Source organism: Canis lupus, chromosome 26, assembly GCF_011100685.1.
Source record: "Canis lupus familiaris isolate Mischka breed German Shepherd chromosome 26, alternate assembly UU_Cfam_GSD_1.0, whole genome shotgun sequence".
Lineage (NCBI taxonomy): Eukaryota > Metazoa > Chordata > Mammalia > Carnivora > Canidae > Canis > Canis lupus.
This window is the reverse complement of record NC_049247.1, coordinates 16427587-16443884: the sequence shown is the minus strand read 5'-3', so window position 1 is coordinate 16443884 and position 16298 is coordinate 16427587. Positions and strand designations below refer to the sequence as shown.

General features: G+C 50.2%; 1 protein-coding gene across 1 annotated transcript in view; it reads left to right on the top strand.

The window, feature by feature from the left end:
* Positions 1-9316, top strand: part of GCN1 (GCN1 activator of EIF2AK4) — a 59312-nt gene extending 49996 nt beyond the window's left edge. The window contains exons 52-58 of the mRNA XM_038575295.1: positions 1804-1997; positions 2138-2252; positions 4420-4516; positions 4874-5022; positions 5479-5586; positions 7366-7584; positions 8606-9316. Of these exons, the coding sequence (XP_038431223.1) occupies positions 1804-1997; positions 2138-2252; positions 4420-4516; positions 4874-5022; positions 5479-5586; positions 7366-7584; positions 8606-8731 (1008 nt within the window). The 3' untranslated portion in view covers positions 8732-9316. The remainder of the gene's footprint in view (positions 1-1803; positions 1998-2137; positions 2253-4419; positions 4517-4873; positions 5023-5478; positions 5587-7365; positions 7585-8605) is intronic.
* Positions 9317-16298: the final 6982 nt, after the last annotated feature.

The window sequence follows — 16298 nt, the reverse complement described above, 5'->3', positions numbered from 1 at the left end:
ACAGGCAGAGACACAGGCAGAGGGAGAAGCAGGCTCCATGCACCGGGAGCCCGATATGGGATTTGATCCCGGGTCTCCAGGATCGCGCCCTGGGCCAAAGGCAGGTGCCAAACCGCTGCGCCACCCAGGGATCCCTTTTTTTTTTTTTAATTTTTAAAATATATTTATTCATGAGACACACACAGAGAGAGAGAGAGAGAGGCAGAGACACAGGCAGAGGGAGAAGCAGGCTCCATGCGGGGAGCCTGACATGGGACTTGATCCGGGGTCTCCAGGATCAATCAGGCGGTGCTAAACCACTGAGCCACCCGGGCTGCCCTGTGCTGTTCTCTTTAAAAAGAAAAAAAAAGGTTCTCTTTATTTATTTGAGAGAGAACATGCGTGTGTGAGCATGAGCAGAGGGAGGGCAGAAGGAAACTGAAGCAGACTCCCTGCTGAGCACTGAGCCTTGATGCAGGGCTCAACCCCATGACCCCGAGATTATGACCTGAGCCCAAATCATGAGTTAGATGCTTAATCAACTGAGCCACCCAGGCACTTCTGTATTGTTCTTTTCTATGGTGTTCTATAGCTTAGGTATACAAATGGAGCCCTTCTAGGATCCCTGGGTGGCGCAGTGGTTTGGCGCCTGCCTTTGGCCCAGGGCGCAATCCTGGAGGCCTGGGATCGAATCCCACATCGGGCTCCCGGTGCATGGAGCCTGCTTCTCCCTCTGCCTGTGTCTCTGCCTCTCTCTCTCTCTCTCTCTCTCTCTCTGTGACTATCATTAAAAATAAATAAATAAATCAAAACAAAACAAAAAAAACAAATGGAGCCCTTCCCTCACACAATTTGTCTCTTGGGCCATAATTCAATGTCATCCATGGCTGGATGGTTCCTACCTCCGATAGACTGGATTCATTCCATAGTGTGCCTCCCAGCAGCCTGTAACCCCTGACCCCAGTATTTCCCCACCTTCAAGTAGCTACTTTGATTATCCCATTTAGCAGTGGATAAATCTTCAGTCTTGGGAGGGGATCTCTTTCTGAGATCATTTGTTTCATAGGATTGTTCTGAGGGCTTCATATTAGTGCTTAGCCGCTTATCCTGTATATCGATTGTTCAGAAGATGCATCTGCCTTTATGCATCTAGTCCATTGCCCTGTCTTGGTGCTATAAAAGGCCTTCAGTAGGGCTGACAGCCGTTGTCCTGTCCGGCCCGGCCCTGCTCTTCCCTTCCCTTCCCTTCCCTTCCCTTCCCTTCCCTTCCCTTCCCTTCCCTTCCCTTCCCTTCCCTTCCCTCCCCTCCCCTCCCCTCCCCTCCCCTCCCCTCCCCGGGGAGGGACAGAGTGAGAGGGACAAGCAGACTCCCCACTGAGCAGGGAGCCCAACGTGGGGCTCGATCCCAAGACCCTGGATCACGACCTGAGCCAAAACTAAGTCAGTTGCTTAACCAGCTGAGCCATCCAGGTGTCCCTGCCCTGCTCTTTCATATATATGGAGATGGAGGTTTCATGTCATTAGTCCATGTGGACTGGTCTCCACTAAAGCCAACTGATGGCTCCCTTGGAGGTGGTGGTGGTGGTGGTGGTGGCGGTGCTGGTGGTCCTCTTCCTGCTCCTCCCAGTTTAGGGAAGGATGCTGAAAATGGAACTGAGCAGAACCTGTCCATGCTGGCTGTCCTCTCTTGTGGAATATCTATTTCTAGCCTTCATGAAGGAGCTGGTTCCGCCCATGGTGGTTTATGATTGTTTTCGTGCCTGTAGTTGCTGTGGCCTTGGATTCTACCACAGCTGTGCTTTCATGTGTGGGTCTCTCAAACAGGTTGGGATTGCCCTGAAGCCCTTTCTGCCCCAGCTACAGACCACTTTTACCAAAGCCTTGCAGGACTCCAATCGGGGGGTACGTCTGAAGGCTGCTGACGCGCTAGGGAAGCTCATCTCCATCCATATCAAGGTGGACCCCCTCTTCACAGAGCTCCTAAATGGAATCCGTGTCATGGAAGACCCGGGTGTCAGGTGAGGTGCTGCTGGGGCAATGCTATGGCCATGAGGAGGCCAGGCAGCTGCTGACGCCTCCCAGGGCCGGGGTGGCCTATGTGGGTGGGAGCAGTGGTAAAGGAGAGGAAGGGTTTAAGTTGAGTGCATTGGTTCTGTAGGGACACCATGCTGCAGGCGCTGAGGTTTGTGATTCAGGGAGCAGGGGCCAAAGTGGACGTGGTCATTCGGAAGAACATTGTTTCACTCCTGCTAAGCATGCTGGGACACGATGAGGTATGACTGCAGGTGGATAGCAGGGCTGGTGGGCTCCATTGGTTCCCCTTCTCTTTGCTTTGGTTGGTGTCTCTGGTTTGTGTTAGAAGAACTTGGTACAGCTGCCACCCACTCGATGGTAATAGTCATTCTTTTTTTTTTAATTTATTTATGATAGTCACAGAGAGAGAGAGAGAGGCAGAGACATAGGCAGAGGGAGAAGCAGGCTCCATGCACCAGGAGCCTGACGTGGGATTCGATCCCGGGTCTCCAGGATCGCGCCCTGGGCCAAAGGCAGGCGCTAAACCACTGCGCCACCCAGGGATCCCAATAGTCATTCCTGATGTTCCTGTTGCCCCTTATGGTTTGCCAAGCGTTCAGTTGTGAGGGACACGGGGGCGGGTAGTGTTGATGGTTCTGATTCACAGAAAGGTCAGGTTTTCACAGTAAGGAAAGTAAAGGCCTCTCATGAACTTGCCGTCTAACCTTAAGCCACTTTTTCTGTCTCTGCCCCTCATTTCCCCACGTGTAAAACGAAGAAGTTCGTGTATTGGTTCAGGAAACACTTGCTGAGACAAAGAGCCTAGCACAGAGGTGGGGCAAGTGTTGTTGCAGCCCTTAAGAAACTTGGAGTTTGGGGTCTGGGACACCAGGTGGGAGGTCTTGGCCCTGTTGGAGAGGGCGAGACTCCCTCAGGGCTGCCCTCTAGCAAGAGGTGGGACCAAAGCCCGAGTCCAAGCTCTGTGACCTCTCCTGTGGTCTTAGTTCCTTCCTTCTCCAGCCTAGAAGCATCTGTTAAGTACTTGTTGGCAGCTCAGCGCTGTGGCAGGTCCAACTGTGGGTTGAGTCAGTCTATGGATAAGAATTTTCTTTCTCCTCTGACAGCTAGCCCTCTGTGGTGCGACCTACTTTACATCTGTGGGGCTAACGTCTGGAGTGAGCCTTGGGGTTCACATAGTCTGCACGTTGGTATGTGCCCATAGGGGCCTGGCCCTGATTGCTCTTGGGCTTAACCCTGCTCAGGAAGTCCAGCCTAGTCCCCAGCTGATGCTCTCCAACTGGAGCCCCCGCCTTCTCTCAGGGTACAGATGGGAGACTCTGCTTTCCTTTGGTCACAGCCTGTCAGGGTTTTTACACAGCCGTGCCCAGTGTAAGCAAAAGTTAGTATTTAGGCCAATTTGCATTTCACCACAGTGAAGCTTAAAATAGATCCTGTTGGAGAGAGTGGGTGTCAGAGAGAGCCAGCTTTAGCCTTGCTTGGCACCTGGGCTTCTGCTTGGAGCTCAGAGGCCCAAACTGTGGTCAGACTGTTCTCTCCCTACTCAGAACGTCCCATGGATCAGTGGTAGCCAGGGTGCCATCCTGGCATTAGCCTCTCAGCAGGTCATTAGTTCCTGCTTGGTTGGTTGGTTGGTTTGGGGGGAGACACATCAGGTTGGTGCATATTAGTAATAACTCATAACTTAAAACCCACCTCCTCACTCTCCCATAGTTAGCTGGCTATGGAGGAGCAGCAAGGAGCAGGTTGCTGTCTGGCTGATTTTGACAGAAAGTGCTCAGTTTTCACTTATTTTCCTTGGGTTGATGAGTGGCTGGCTTCATTCTGACTTCCTAGGACAAACCCAAAATAATGAAGGTGGAACTAGGGGACCAACACAGTAGAGAGATAACAGGGTGTCGCTCTGGACATAGGATGACACACAATGTGGCTGGGAGGAGTGCTGGGAGGGAAAGGAGCCCAGAGCGGTTCTCTAGCTGATGTCCAGTGTCGTGGGCAGGGGCCTCCCCTCTCTGTGCCCCTCTCAGCCTCCCGGGGCTATTGATAGTGATTGAGATAATACACAGAAAACATGCCGACTTTTCAAGAAGGAAGGTGCTACGTCAGTACGGTTATTACTGCTGTTATGATGACAATTACCATATGCACACACTGGAGTTTTCTATAATTGAGCAAAGTGCTGGGCGTGTGGTGGTTCACTCCACACCCAGCGGCGGCTGCCATGAATGGCAGTCCTGCTCTGGCAGCAGGAGCACAAAGTGCCTGGAGTGAGGACAGGACGTAGAGCTCCCGAGTTGCCTTGGTCTGCCACCTCCCCGGCCCTCCATCCTGGGCACAGCGGCTGGCCCCGCTGACCTTGGAGCTGGTGGAGCGGCTCATGCTGCCTCATTCGCTTCTGTGCTCTGTCAGGACAATACTCGCGTCTCCTCAGCCGGCTGCCTGGGTGAGCTGTGTGCCTTTTTGACTGAAGAGGAGCTCAGCGCTGTTCTTCAGCAGTGCTTGCTGGGTAGGTCCCCTGGGGGACCCCCTGCAGGGCCTGTCTCCCTTTTGCCTTGAGGGGTTGTCTAGCAGCTAGCTTCTCCTAGGGAATTGAGCCCTTGAAACAAAATGGAGTCTCCAGTGGGTCCTGTAGCCCCTTGTGTCTCTGCTCAGAGAACACAGCTGCAAGTCTGGAGCAGCTTGAGAGAGACCTCTCCTTAACTTGCCACGTTGGGTGGGCGGGGGGCGGGGGGGGGGAGGGTTTTCCATGGGCAGTGTTCACAGGGATTTCTGCTAGGCTTAGGTGGGGTAGGTCTGGGGGTGTCATGGGTGGTAGGGGCCTACAGTAAAGTGCACGTTGACCCAGTTGTGTCCTTCCACTCAGCGGATGTGTCTGGCATTGACTGGATGGTTCGGCATGGGCGGAGCCTGGCACTGTCCGTGGCTGTGAACGTGGCTCCCAGCAGACTCTGTGTGGGCAGATATAGCAGTGAAGTTCAGGACATGATCCTCAGCAATGCCATGGCAGACAGGGTAAGGCTTAGGGGCCACCAGACCTGTCTTCCCCCTTCCCTAGCCCAAAATCCACTACCATAGGCTGGCTGATGCAACATAGGTTGGGGCGGTGAGAGGCCTGGGCTCGAATTTTGCCTTTGCCAATAACCTTCTGTGCCCTTGGGCCTCAGTTCTATCATCTGTAAAGAATAAGGAGTTTGGGTGGGAGCATCTAGAGGTCCCTTCTGGGTCAGAAGGTCTCTGAACCTCATTCCTGGGAAGCAGAGACACGGTCTCTGTCTGCCTTATAGCCAGGGCAGCCTGTCTGCAAGAGAGCTGTGAAGGAGTCTTGGATGTGAAGTTGTATGTGTGGAAGGGTTGCTTGTGTGAGGGGCCAGGGTCCTGGAGGTTCCTGGGAATGGGAAAGAGCCTGTCCCTGCTGCTCCGAGGAAGGAGCAGGGTGCCGCCCCGTCTAACTATCTCCTCTCCCCACAGATCCCCATTGCGGTAAGCGGGATCCGGGGCATGGGCTTCCTAATGAAGCATCACATTGAGACAGGAGGAGGACAGTTGCCAGCCAAACTCTCCAGCCTGTTCGTTAAGGTGAGTGGGGGCAGGCTGGCTTGTGAGAGGACCCATGACCGAAGAACACTAGGAGTGTGCTGTCAGACTGGCATGTGTTTCAGGAGTTCTCTGCACATAACCTACAGGACATCTCTGAACCCTTGGGCGTGGAACACAAGAGTGGCTCGGTTTGCTTTTTTTCTCTGGAAGAGTGCCTGACTTCTTGCCAAATTCTCAAGTAGACCTGCGACTGCAAATCAAGAACCACTATTTTATATTTTTTAAAAGACATGTTTTAATTTTATCCTTTCTCAAATGTGTTCTGTTGTATCACATCGTAATTTGCATTTGTCTATGGCTAATGATGTAGAACAGATTTTTTTTTTTGAAGATTTTATTTGGGGCACCTCGGTGGCTCATTCAATTAAGCATCTGCCTTCGGCTCAGGTAATGATCCCAGGAGCTCCACACTGGGCTTCCTCCTCGGTGGAGAGTGGAGGAGAGTGCACACATAATTGAGGGGAGGGGTAGAGTGGGGAGGGAATCTCAAGCAGACTCCACACCTGAGTGCAGAGGCCATTGCAGGGCTCAATATCACTACCCTGAGATTGCCAGCTGAGCTAAAACCAAGAGTCAAGTTGGCTGCTTTACCGACTAAGCTATCCAGGTGCCCCTGTAGAACAATTTTTATGTGCTTAGTAGCCATTCCCACATTCACTCGATGGAGTGTTTATTGAAATCTTCTACGGTTCCTAAAATTGCATTCTTTCTTTTCTGATACTGAAGTATTAAGAGCTATTTATGTATTCTGCACATAAGAACTTTGAGAACCACTATCTTAGGCATTTTCTCTAGGCATCTGGATTTAGTAAGCTTTGGGATAGACTTGGGTTCAAATCTTGATAAATCTTTTCTTCCCTGCCTTCTTTTTGCTTGTATGGCACTTATTATGGTTATTGTGGTGGCTGCAGGGCCCCAATTACGGAAGCCCAGGAGCCAGTGGGGCCCCTACTGCATGCTTCTCAAACACCAGCAGGCACACCCTCAGAACCAGAGTCTGCATTAAGAGGCGGGGCCACCTATGAGACTCTGCCTTTGTAACCAGCTCCCAGGTGAAGTCAGTGCTGCTGGTGTACAGACCTTGATCTGAGTGGTGAGGTTCCTGGAGACCCCCAGAGCCCTGCTGAAAGTTCTCAGGGCTCCCATTAGACTGAGCCTGTGTGACGGCTTCACCTTGCACACAGCTCTACTTCCGTGTTTATCAAGTGAGGCTCCTCTGTGTGCCCAGCTGGGCTGGACCCTCAGGGCATAGAGGTGCACAGGGCAGACCAGATCTGCAGAGTTGGAGAGCAACAGAAAACTTGTGGGGGTGGGGAGGCTCCTGATTTAGAGAGGGGTCATCAGGAGAAACCTCCAAGGGCAGACACTTGAACTGAGGCCTGAAGGAGGAGGAGGAGCCAAGTACGGGAGGCCTCGGGGCAGGCATATCCCAAGCGGGGCAGGCATATCCCAAGCGGTAGGATCAATCAGCACAGAGCCCCGAGGGTAGGAAGGAGCATGTGTGTCTGAGGAAGTGAAAGCCCCATGTGGGCCAAAAGTAGTGAGCAAAAGGGAGTAGTGAGCAAAGTGGCATGAGAGAAGGTGGGAGAGAGGCATCCAGTCACAGCCTGTCTATCACCCACGAGGGGGACGGAAGGCATCGGGAAGGAGCCGTGGGGTCAGTTTCCAGACGAGGAGGGAGTGTCAGGGTGGAAATTTGGGCTTCCTTGAGAAACAGACTGGATGTACCTGACTAAAAGCTTCTGGCTCTCTCCACAGTGTCTGCAGAACCCATCCAGTGACATCAGGCTGGTAGCCGAGAAGATGATCTGGTGGGCAAACAAGGACCCACTGCCTCCTCTGGACCCTCAGGCCATCAAACCCATCCTAAAGGCTCTTCTGGACAACACCAAGGATAAAAACACTGTTGTGAGGGCCTACAGCGACCAGGCAATTGTCAACCTCCTCAAGATGCGGCAGGGTGAAGAAGTGTTTCAGGTGGGCACCTAGGCTGGCAGCCTCCCCAGAGCCTGCTGTGGGCACTTGGCTAATGGCTCCTTCTGTGAGGCATCTTCAAGTATCACACTTTGCTCAGCCACCCCCTATGCTGAATGTTAGGGGCAGATTGTGGTCAGGTGACTAGTCTAGTACCTAAAAACAATCCTCTGTTCTTGTGGCGTTCAGGCTTCTTTCAGCAACAGAGCCCTTTCTCCAAATAAAGTCTTACATGGCACCCAAACCTATGAAACCAATCCCAGGAAGACTGCCTGGTGAAACCCAGAGCCCTGCTCATGCGCTCCTCCACCCCCAGGCACCTTTTAACAAAAAACTAAAATTAAAATTAAGATTTATTCATTCATAAGAGAGAGAGGCAGAGACATAGGCAGATGGAGAAGCAGGCTCCCTGTGGGGAGCCTGATATGGGACTGGATCCCAGGGTCCTAGGAGCCAGGGGACACACTCAACCACTGAGCCACTCAGGCATCCTACAAAAAAAAAAATTTTTTTTTAAAGATTTTACTTATTTATTCATGAGATACAGAGAGAGAGGCAGAGACACAGGCAGAGGGAGAAGCAGGCTCCATGCAGGGAGCCCGACGTGGGACTCGATCCTGAGTTTCCAGGATCACGCCATAGACCGAAGGTGGCGCTAAACCGCTGAGCCACCCGGGCTGCCCCCCAAAATTTTTTTAAGTGATCTCTACACTCAACATGGGGCTTGAATTCACGTCAAGATCAAGAGTCGCATGCTCCACCAATCGAGCCAGCCAGGCACCCCCTGTTCCCCAGTCACCTTTAAAGCACTGAAGACCCTCCCTGCCCCCAGGTGCACCCCATCTCAGCACAGGAAAAGCATGAGGCACAGTTGTCTTGGCTTCCCAGGGATCTGTCAAACTCCTTTATTTTGTCAGATTCCATCAGAACGCATCTAGTTCTGAGGTTAACTGGTTTTTGCCTTGGCTTGGAGAAACCCGAAGCCAAATTTTCTGACTACATCTCCTTTCCGTCTTCCCCATAGGCCCTCTCTAAGATCCTGGATGTGGCCAGTTTGGAGGTGCTGAATGAGTGCAACCGCCGGTCCCTGAAGAAGCTGGCCAGCCAGGCCGACTCCATGGAGCAGGTGGATGACACCATTCTGACCTGATGGGACTGGGCCCCGCCCGCTGGGCTCCACCTCTTTGTTCAATGTTTTCATTTTTGAAAATACGTTTGTTCTGATGAGGAGCTTAGAAGATGGCAGAAAGTTCCCAGAAAATATTTTAATATTTCAACAGACCACAGCCAAAGCCTTAAATCAAACCCACACACAACTCAAAATTGCCTCCTTCATCTCTCACCTTTTTCTTTGGAGAAGAGACGAAAAAGCACATGTGTGAGCCTCACCAAATGGTAGCCAGGAGCTGATAATCCAGCTAAGCATGGCTAGGTCTGGAACACGAGGGGTCAGACTTCTGGTTCCCCTTCCCCTGTGCTTGAGCTCTGCTTTGGGAGCCAGTGCTACTAGCCTTTGCCTAGATCCTGAGTGGGGCACTGAACCATGGAGGTCGGCCCGGGTGCTGTGTCTTGGCGTGGCTGGCTTTACAATGTGTGGCCTGAATGGATCTGACCCCTGTCGGGTGAACATGACACTCACAGCGCCCTGGCAGTTCACAAGTCGGGGAGGGGTACTGGTTTAAATGCAGGTTGTTTGAAGGAGGAATGTTTAATAAAGGCTTTGATTTAATCTTAACATAAGCAGATTTTTAAAAAAATCTCCAAGCATCCATTAAACATGAAGCTTTCTGCATCAGGAATAAGGCAAGGCTCACAACTGTTCTTGTGAATGTCGGCTGTGCTCTGGCTTCTGGGCGTCTCTCCTGTTCTAGCAAGTCTTGCAGAAATCTACACACTTCTCTGTCCTGATGTTGGGCCTCGGGCAGTGTGCAGCCAGGCCAGTGATCTCACCGAGTATGGAGCATGCAGGGGTCAAATAAGCCACTTGCCTGTTTTGTCCTGACTCAGAAAGGTGGGCTGCTTCTGACAGTCAAATTTTAAAGAGAAGTCCATCCCCTCCATGCAGTAAGAAAGAACTACATTCCTGTAGTCAGAGGACTTGCGGGGGGCGGGGGGGAAGCAAAGTTCCAGCTCAGCATCTGCCTCCTTTATGAATGACTTCCTTCCTCTTGGTTCTTAGAAGGCTCGTGATCCACATGTCCTGTCTGATGGAGCACACCCCTCTGGCCCCAGTGACGCAAGGTTTTCTGGGCTGTTCCTTAGTCACAATATAGAATAAACCTCCATTGAAATGACTGGCCAGAGCTGTAAAAGGAAAGAAAATTCAGTGTGGTGGTAGCAAACTCAGTATGTAAAAGGTCTAAAATGTATCAAAAAAAAGCAAGACGAGGCTTATTAATGCAGCAGAGATAGAAAGTAGCTCCGTGACTCAGCAATTCTGAGGAGTCAGACAAGGTGACCTCCAAGATACTTCTGATGAAATCCCTGCTTTCTATGCCCGAACCTTCTGTGTCACAGGACTTCCTATTTTCTTGCAGCAGGCATGGGCTCAGCTGGCTCAGCGTAACTGCAGACTCTCCCAGGACTGCGGGGAGCCTTGAGACCAGCCGAGTCAGTCCCCAGAGCTAGAGCAACCAATGGGTGGCGCAGCTTTTGGTAGCTATGGCAACTGTTCCCTGCTTCTGGGATTCAGATGGTCATCAGCGTCTCCTCAGCTGCCAGGGGCATATGTCCAGCAAGCTGTGGTTGCCTCTGCCAGTCAGCCATGGGGAGGTACATGCAATTTGTGTGTGAGGGGGCCTTGGGCAGGCAGAGAAAGCTCCGGAAGCTCAGGGCTGTCGTCTTCAGCATGTCCTCCAGGATCTCAGAACAGATGCTTTGTCCATCTCTGGCATTTAGCCCCCACTGTGAAATCAGGAGGGAAGCCTGATGTGCTGAGAAGTAGAAGACCTTCAGCAAGATCCAAAGGAAAAACACCAGGTTCCAGTTCCAGAAACGAGGAGGAAGGGAATCTCTGTTCAGAATGGAAGATGGAGTTTGATTCAGAGATGACTCAAAGTCTCCCAGAGCATTCCCTGAATCTTCAGGGGTGGTGGGGTGCCGTGGGCTCCTGGGAAGTGGGCTCGAGGGGCTGTCCTAGGCCTGACAGTGGAGCAAGCCCAAAGGTCCCTGTGGGCCCAGAGGGAGGAGGCCTGGCAGTCCTAGGAACAGCAGCCCTGTCTGAACACTGGAGGAAGTGGCACTCCACAGCGGAGAAGCAAAGCTCTTTGCCCTGGTGATTGGTAGAGCTGTTTTGCCCCTGGCAAGCCACCCGACCTCTCTGAGCCAGTTTTCTCATCTGTAAAATGAGGGATTTGGCATCGAAGCTCTAAGAATCTCTTGTTCTCAAAGTTAAAATAGTGATTATAATCGATGACATTTGGCATTTTATTCATTTAATCCTCTCAACCTATGAAGTAGGTTCTATGTGGTTATTGTTTTCCAGAGGAGGGAATTGGAGAGAGTGAGCATCCGCCTGCGGTCATAGGGCTAATCAATGGCAGTCTGTCCCCAGAGCACATATCCTTGGCTTTGCTCTTCGGTGCTTGCTAGTGAGGCCTGAGCATTTTCCATTCTTTGTAGCCAGGCCTCCAGCGCTTTCCCGCCCTGGTGCAGCACGCTGAGTATGTGGCCGAGCGGCTCTGAGTGGCGGGCCCAGGCCTCTACCCAGACGCCGTCCTGGCTGATCAATACCTCACTCACCCCATTCACAGGAGACTTGCTTTATAAGACAGTTACTCTCTATGACTTCCAGTGGTCCTCAAGGGAAGACACCCCCATTTTTCTCTTCACGTAGCCAAAAGGCAGCGACAAAATGACGTGCCCTTAGCTAACCCAGGGAAAACTAAACTCTCACTCCACCTAACCCTGGGAGCCTCTGGAATCACGAGTATCAAGATTATTTTAAAATATGGGAGACTAAAAAAAAATAAATAAATAAATAAATAAATAAATAAAATAAAATAAATAAATATGGGAGACTAAAACAAATAAGCAAATAAAATAAAATATGGGAGACTGTGACATGCTTCCCATCCTTCTAGGAATCAAACCTACTGGGAGGTTCCTGCCCACTTGGGAGAGGGGCAGGGGACCTGCAGAACTGATTCTTCTGTTTATAGGGGTTTGGAGACATCATTTTACTTGAGAGCAGATTCTGAAACAAGATCAGGAGTTAGGAATGTTTTTCTAGGTATGAATCTGTATGAACGTGTGGTAAATTGCTTCAAGCCTTCTAAATTAGAACAATAGGGAGAAACAGGAAAAGCCTCCCCACAAGGTCTAGGTTCTGAGAAGTTTTTAAGGAAACGCAGAGCACGCTTTTGCTCTGTTCACATGGCATACTGTTGCAGAGCCGTGTGAACTCTCAGGAGGTTGGAACCTTAGCTTCACCACTTGATGTTAAGCCAGGTGATCTGGAGCATGTTCCTTCACCTGGGACACCACGTGTCCTCATTGTACAGTGACAGGACAGTCACTGGCTTGTCTGCAGGGAGTGAGATGACACCCCCCACGAGGCCCAGCACACAGGAGGTGCTCACTTGGTGGATGATGAGCATTGAAACAAGCCATGTCAGTGGGATGAGACTGAGCCATAGTACTGTTACCACGACAGCGTGTCACAAGTCCCGGGCTCTTGTTCAGGAGTTCCTGTCAGACCCAGAATCTGCAGATGCCTTGGTAACTTTTTGAGCCTGAAAGTTAAAGAGTTCTGAACTTAAAATCAGATTCTTTCTGAGAAGTGATGAACTACTGTGTTTGGATACATAAGACACTGCGTGAGAAGTGCACTAAGCACCAGGATGAGTCTTCACTGATTCCCCGGGCAGGAAAGCCCTTTAACATCATTGTTCGAGCAGAGCCTGGGAGGCCAGAAGGAGCTGGTCCTTATTTTAGGAGGAAGGAAGTTGAGAGACAGATGGAAAGGAGTGTCTCTAAGATCATGTAGCCAGCTGGCTTGCAGAACTGGGAAAAACCTCTATTTCTTGATAGACTGGTCACCAGGCCCCAGGGTCATTCTGTAAAAATAATCTGAGGTGAATTCAACAAGAGACACTAGCCAAGTTGTTGGCATGTGGTTCTGTGGAGTGACTGGGTTTCACTTTTTATAAGAGATGGAGCCCAGTTATTGTACTGGGTTTTCTGAGTGGCCACTCAGTTGGGTCAGGAGGGTTCCCCGCAGCCTGTGTGGCTGGAAAGATAGTGTTGATATTAATGAAGCTCAGGGAACTGGAAGAACTGGTCCAAGGATTACTCCCTCAGTGGGGTGTCTGTGCAACACTCCTGTGTGGGCCCCGCATGGAACACACGCCCCTGTCACCTTCTCTGAGACTGATTTCTCTGGTTGAGATGGCATAAGCCAGTCAGAAGTTACATTAGATCCTTCTCACCATTTGGACTCCCATCCAAAAGGGAGGTGGGAAGCTGGGGTACAGCAGTATCTAATCCAGCATTTCTTAAACACATTGGCCTCAGGACCTCTTTACACTTTGAAAAAGTATTGAAAACTGCAAAGAGCTCTTGCTTATACATCTCTTATTGATACTTACATTGCAGACATCAAAACTGGTTAGCTTTTATAAATTGTACCCTTTAAAAAATAAGCCCGTTACATGTTACCATAAGTAACCATAAGAGATAGAACTAAGTCTTCCAAAACTAAAGTTATTTTAGTGAGGAGACTGGCATTGTTTTACATTTTTCACATCTATCTTTAATGTCTGGATTTTCATGTGTGCTTCTGCATTAAATCTGTTGCAATACCACAGCACATGGGTTCTTTGAAGCCTTCACTATACACTCGTAAGCAGGTGAGAGTGGAAAAGGCAAGGGACATCTCACTATTATGGAAATGTTTTCACTTCACAGGTCCTCTGAGAGGGTCTTACGGAGTCCTAGGCTCCCCAGGCCATACTTTGAAAACCACTGATCTAATCTTTTTTTGTTGTTGTCGTTAATCTTTCTTTATTCATGAGAGACACACAGAGAGAGGCAGAGAGAGGCAGAGGAAGAAGCAGGCTCCCTGCAAGGAGCCTGATGTGGGACTCAATCCTGGGTCTCCAGGATCCTGCCCTGAGCCAAAGGTAGACATCCAACCGCTGAGCCACTCAGGCGTCCCCCACTGATCTAATCCAAAAGACGAGGGGAGAGAAATCCTACTGAAGTGTTTGGTTCAGAGGGTGAGGGGCTGACCCTGTGGTCTGGTGCCAGGCCCCATACTTGGCCCAAGCCCCATATAACGCAAACTCGAGAGAGTTCAAATGCATTATTTCTGATGTTCCTTCAAACTCTGCCAGTTGTGTGTGGCTTCACTTTAATGCAACAGACCCTAGTGCCTGCCATGCATGTGCTGGGTCCTGGAGAACACCATGATGGTCCCTGCAATCAAGGGACTTCGTGCTCACTTGGTTCTGGGGGCTACCTGAGGGCAGGGCAAGGCCACTGGAAGTCTCTCTGTGCGACCAGGTACGCAGGGCTGGGATCAAGCCAATTTCCAGTTCCATCAACATTTCCTTTATTCTCTCTCTCTTGGGCCAGCATGTTGGGCACGTCCCATTGTGGCTCCTCTTGGAAGTCCCTGTCTTCAGGTTACCTGCCTGCTCTAAATTCTTGTTTGCCACCCACTTGTGCCTACTTAGGATCGCAGCACGTCTGCCTCTCTCGCAACTGCAGATTTCACTGCTGGCCAGCCTGAAATCCAGATTTCACAGGTTCTTCTGCAGGCCTCTGCTGCACCACCCTTCATCTCTCCTACTGTTCCCTGGAGAGACTGCTGGCTGTCACAAGGCCTCAGGCTTGAGGTCCCCTCTCATGCTCTGTCTAAATAAATACATCTTTAAAAAATAAAGTGCCCTTAGCCCATGTCCAACCCTTACTACTCAACCCTCACTCCCCACCGGGTGCTCATCCTCTGCTTCTGTGATCCTGAAATATACATGACTCGGCCCCGCTGTTCTCATCACCACCACTCCATTTCTCTCTTCCTTCACCACCCAACTTCCAGAACAAGGAGCAAACCGTCCTGCTCCATGGTGTCACTGTCTGTTCCTATGAACCCCTGCACGCTGCTGCCCTCACTCTTCCTTTCTCTTCAGACACATATTTTAAGTGGGCTCCACACCAGGTCTCACGACACTGAGATCCAGACCCAAGCTGAGATCCAGAGTTGGACACTTAACTGATTGAGCCACCCAGATGCCCCCGATATTCAAAAGCTCCATGAGGATGGATGGGCCTTATTTGGCTCATGTTAGGTCTTCAGTGCCTGGCACCTTAGTAGGTGCACAAGTATTTTTTGAATTAGCAAACGAATCCAGTTGCCAGGTATGTTCTGTGATTGTTTTTTGCAATGCTGCTTTCTCTAGTGGACTGTTGTTTGCATATTGTCCTTTGCATCTGTCCCTGCTGCTACCCTCACATCTGGGCTTCAGCGGTAACCTCCTTGAAAGCTCAGCAGCAGAAATCCACTCTGCGTGCTTGCATTAGACTGCTTTCCTAAAATAGTATGTTGATATTGCTCCTTTGCTCAGAAACTTTCATCGCCTCCCCTTTAGAGTTTCTGCCATGCAAGCAGGTGGCGCCGCAGAATCTCATCCATAAACTGGCTGTTCAGAACAGCAGGACAAGTTTCCTATCAGTGGCGCATACGGATGTCTACTTCAGGTCCCTGCAGTTCATGTCTTTGTACATTTACAGTTTCTTTCTCCGTCTCTTTATCTCTATCTACCTATCTACCTACGCACCTACCAGAACATAGCACACCACTGAATTTTTTTTTTTAAGATTTTATTTATTTATTCATGAGAGACAGAGAGACAGAGACACAGGCAGAGGGAGAAGCAGGCTCCATGCACCAGGGAGTCCGACGTGGGACTCGATCCCGGGTCTCCAGGATCGCGCCCTGGGCCAAAGGCAGGCGCTAAACCACTGCGCCACCCAGGGATCCCTGAATTGTTTAAATAAATGCAAAACTACATACGTTTCTAGCAGCGCCTGGGTGACTGTCAGTTTAGTGTCAGACTCCTGATTTTGGCTAGGGTCGTGATTTCAGGGTTGTGAGATTGAGCCCCACGCTGGGTTCCATGCAGGGCTTGGAGTCTACTTGAGATTCTTTCTACCCACTCTCACCCTCCTAAAAAAATTAGCTAAATAAAAAACCCGACCAATGTTTCTAGAGGAAATACACTCCATTTCATTTGGGGGACACCAGGCACATATCCTGGCCTATAGGGAATTCCCCCTCAAAACCAAAATTGGATTCTTACAGAGTGTGACAGCAGCTGTCTAAATACACCTGTCATTCCAGGCTGTTAAGTTCCAATTCCATCATGAAGTCTTTATGATGAAATCTTCCCCATCATTTGAGCTAAAAGTGATAGCTCTCTTTCCTCTGAAGTCTAGACTCCTTTATTTGACAGCTGTTTTATCTACTGCATTGTCTTGTATTTTTAATTCCTTACAAGCATGTCTCACCTCTGACAAGACTATTGGCTCCTAGAGGGAACAGGCTCTATTCTACAACCTGTGGCATAGAATAAACAGTTACTGAATAAATGATTAATGCCTATTGCTTTCCAGAAGACAGGTACAGGCACGTCAGGAATCTGGTCTTCACAATGGCCAATTCTGCCCTACCTTTTTTTTTAAAGATTGGTTCCTATTCTGGGGAGAGAGAGTGA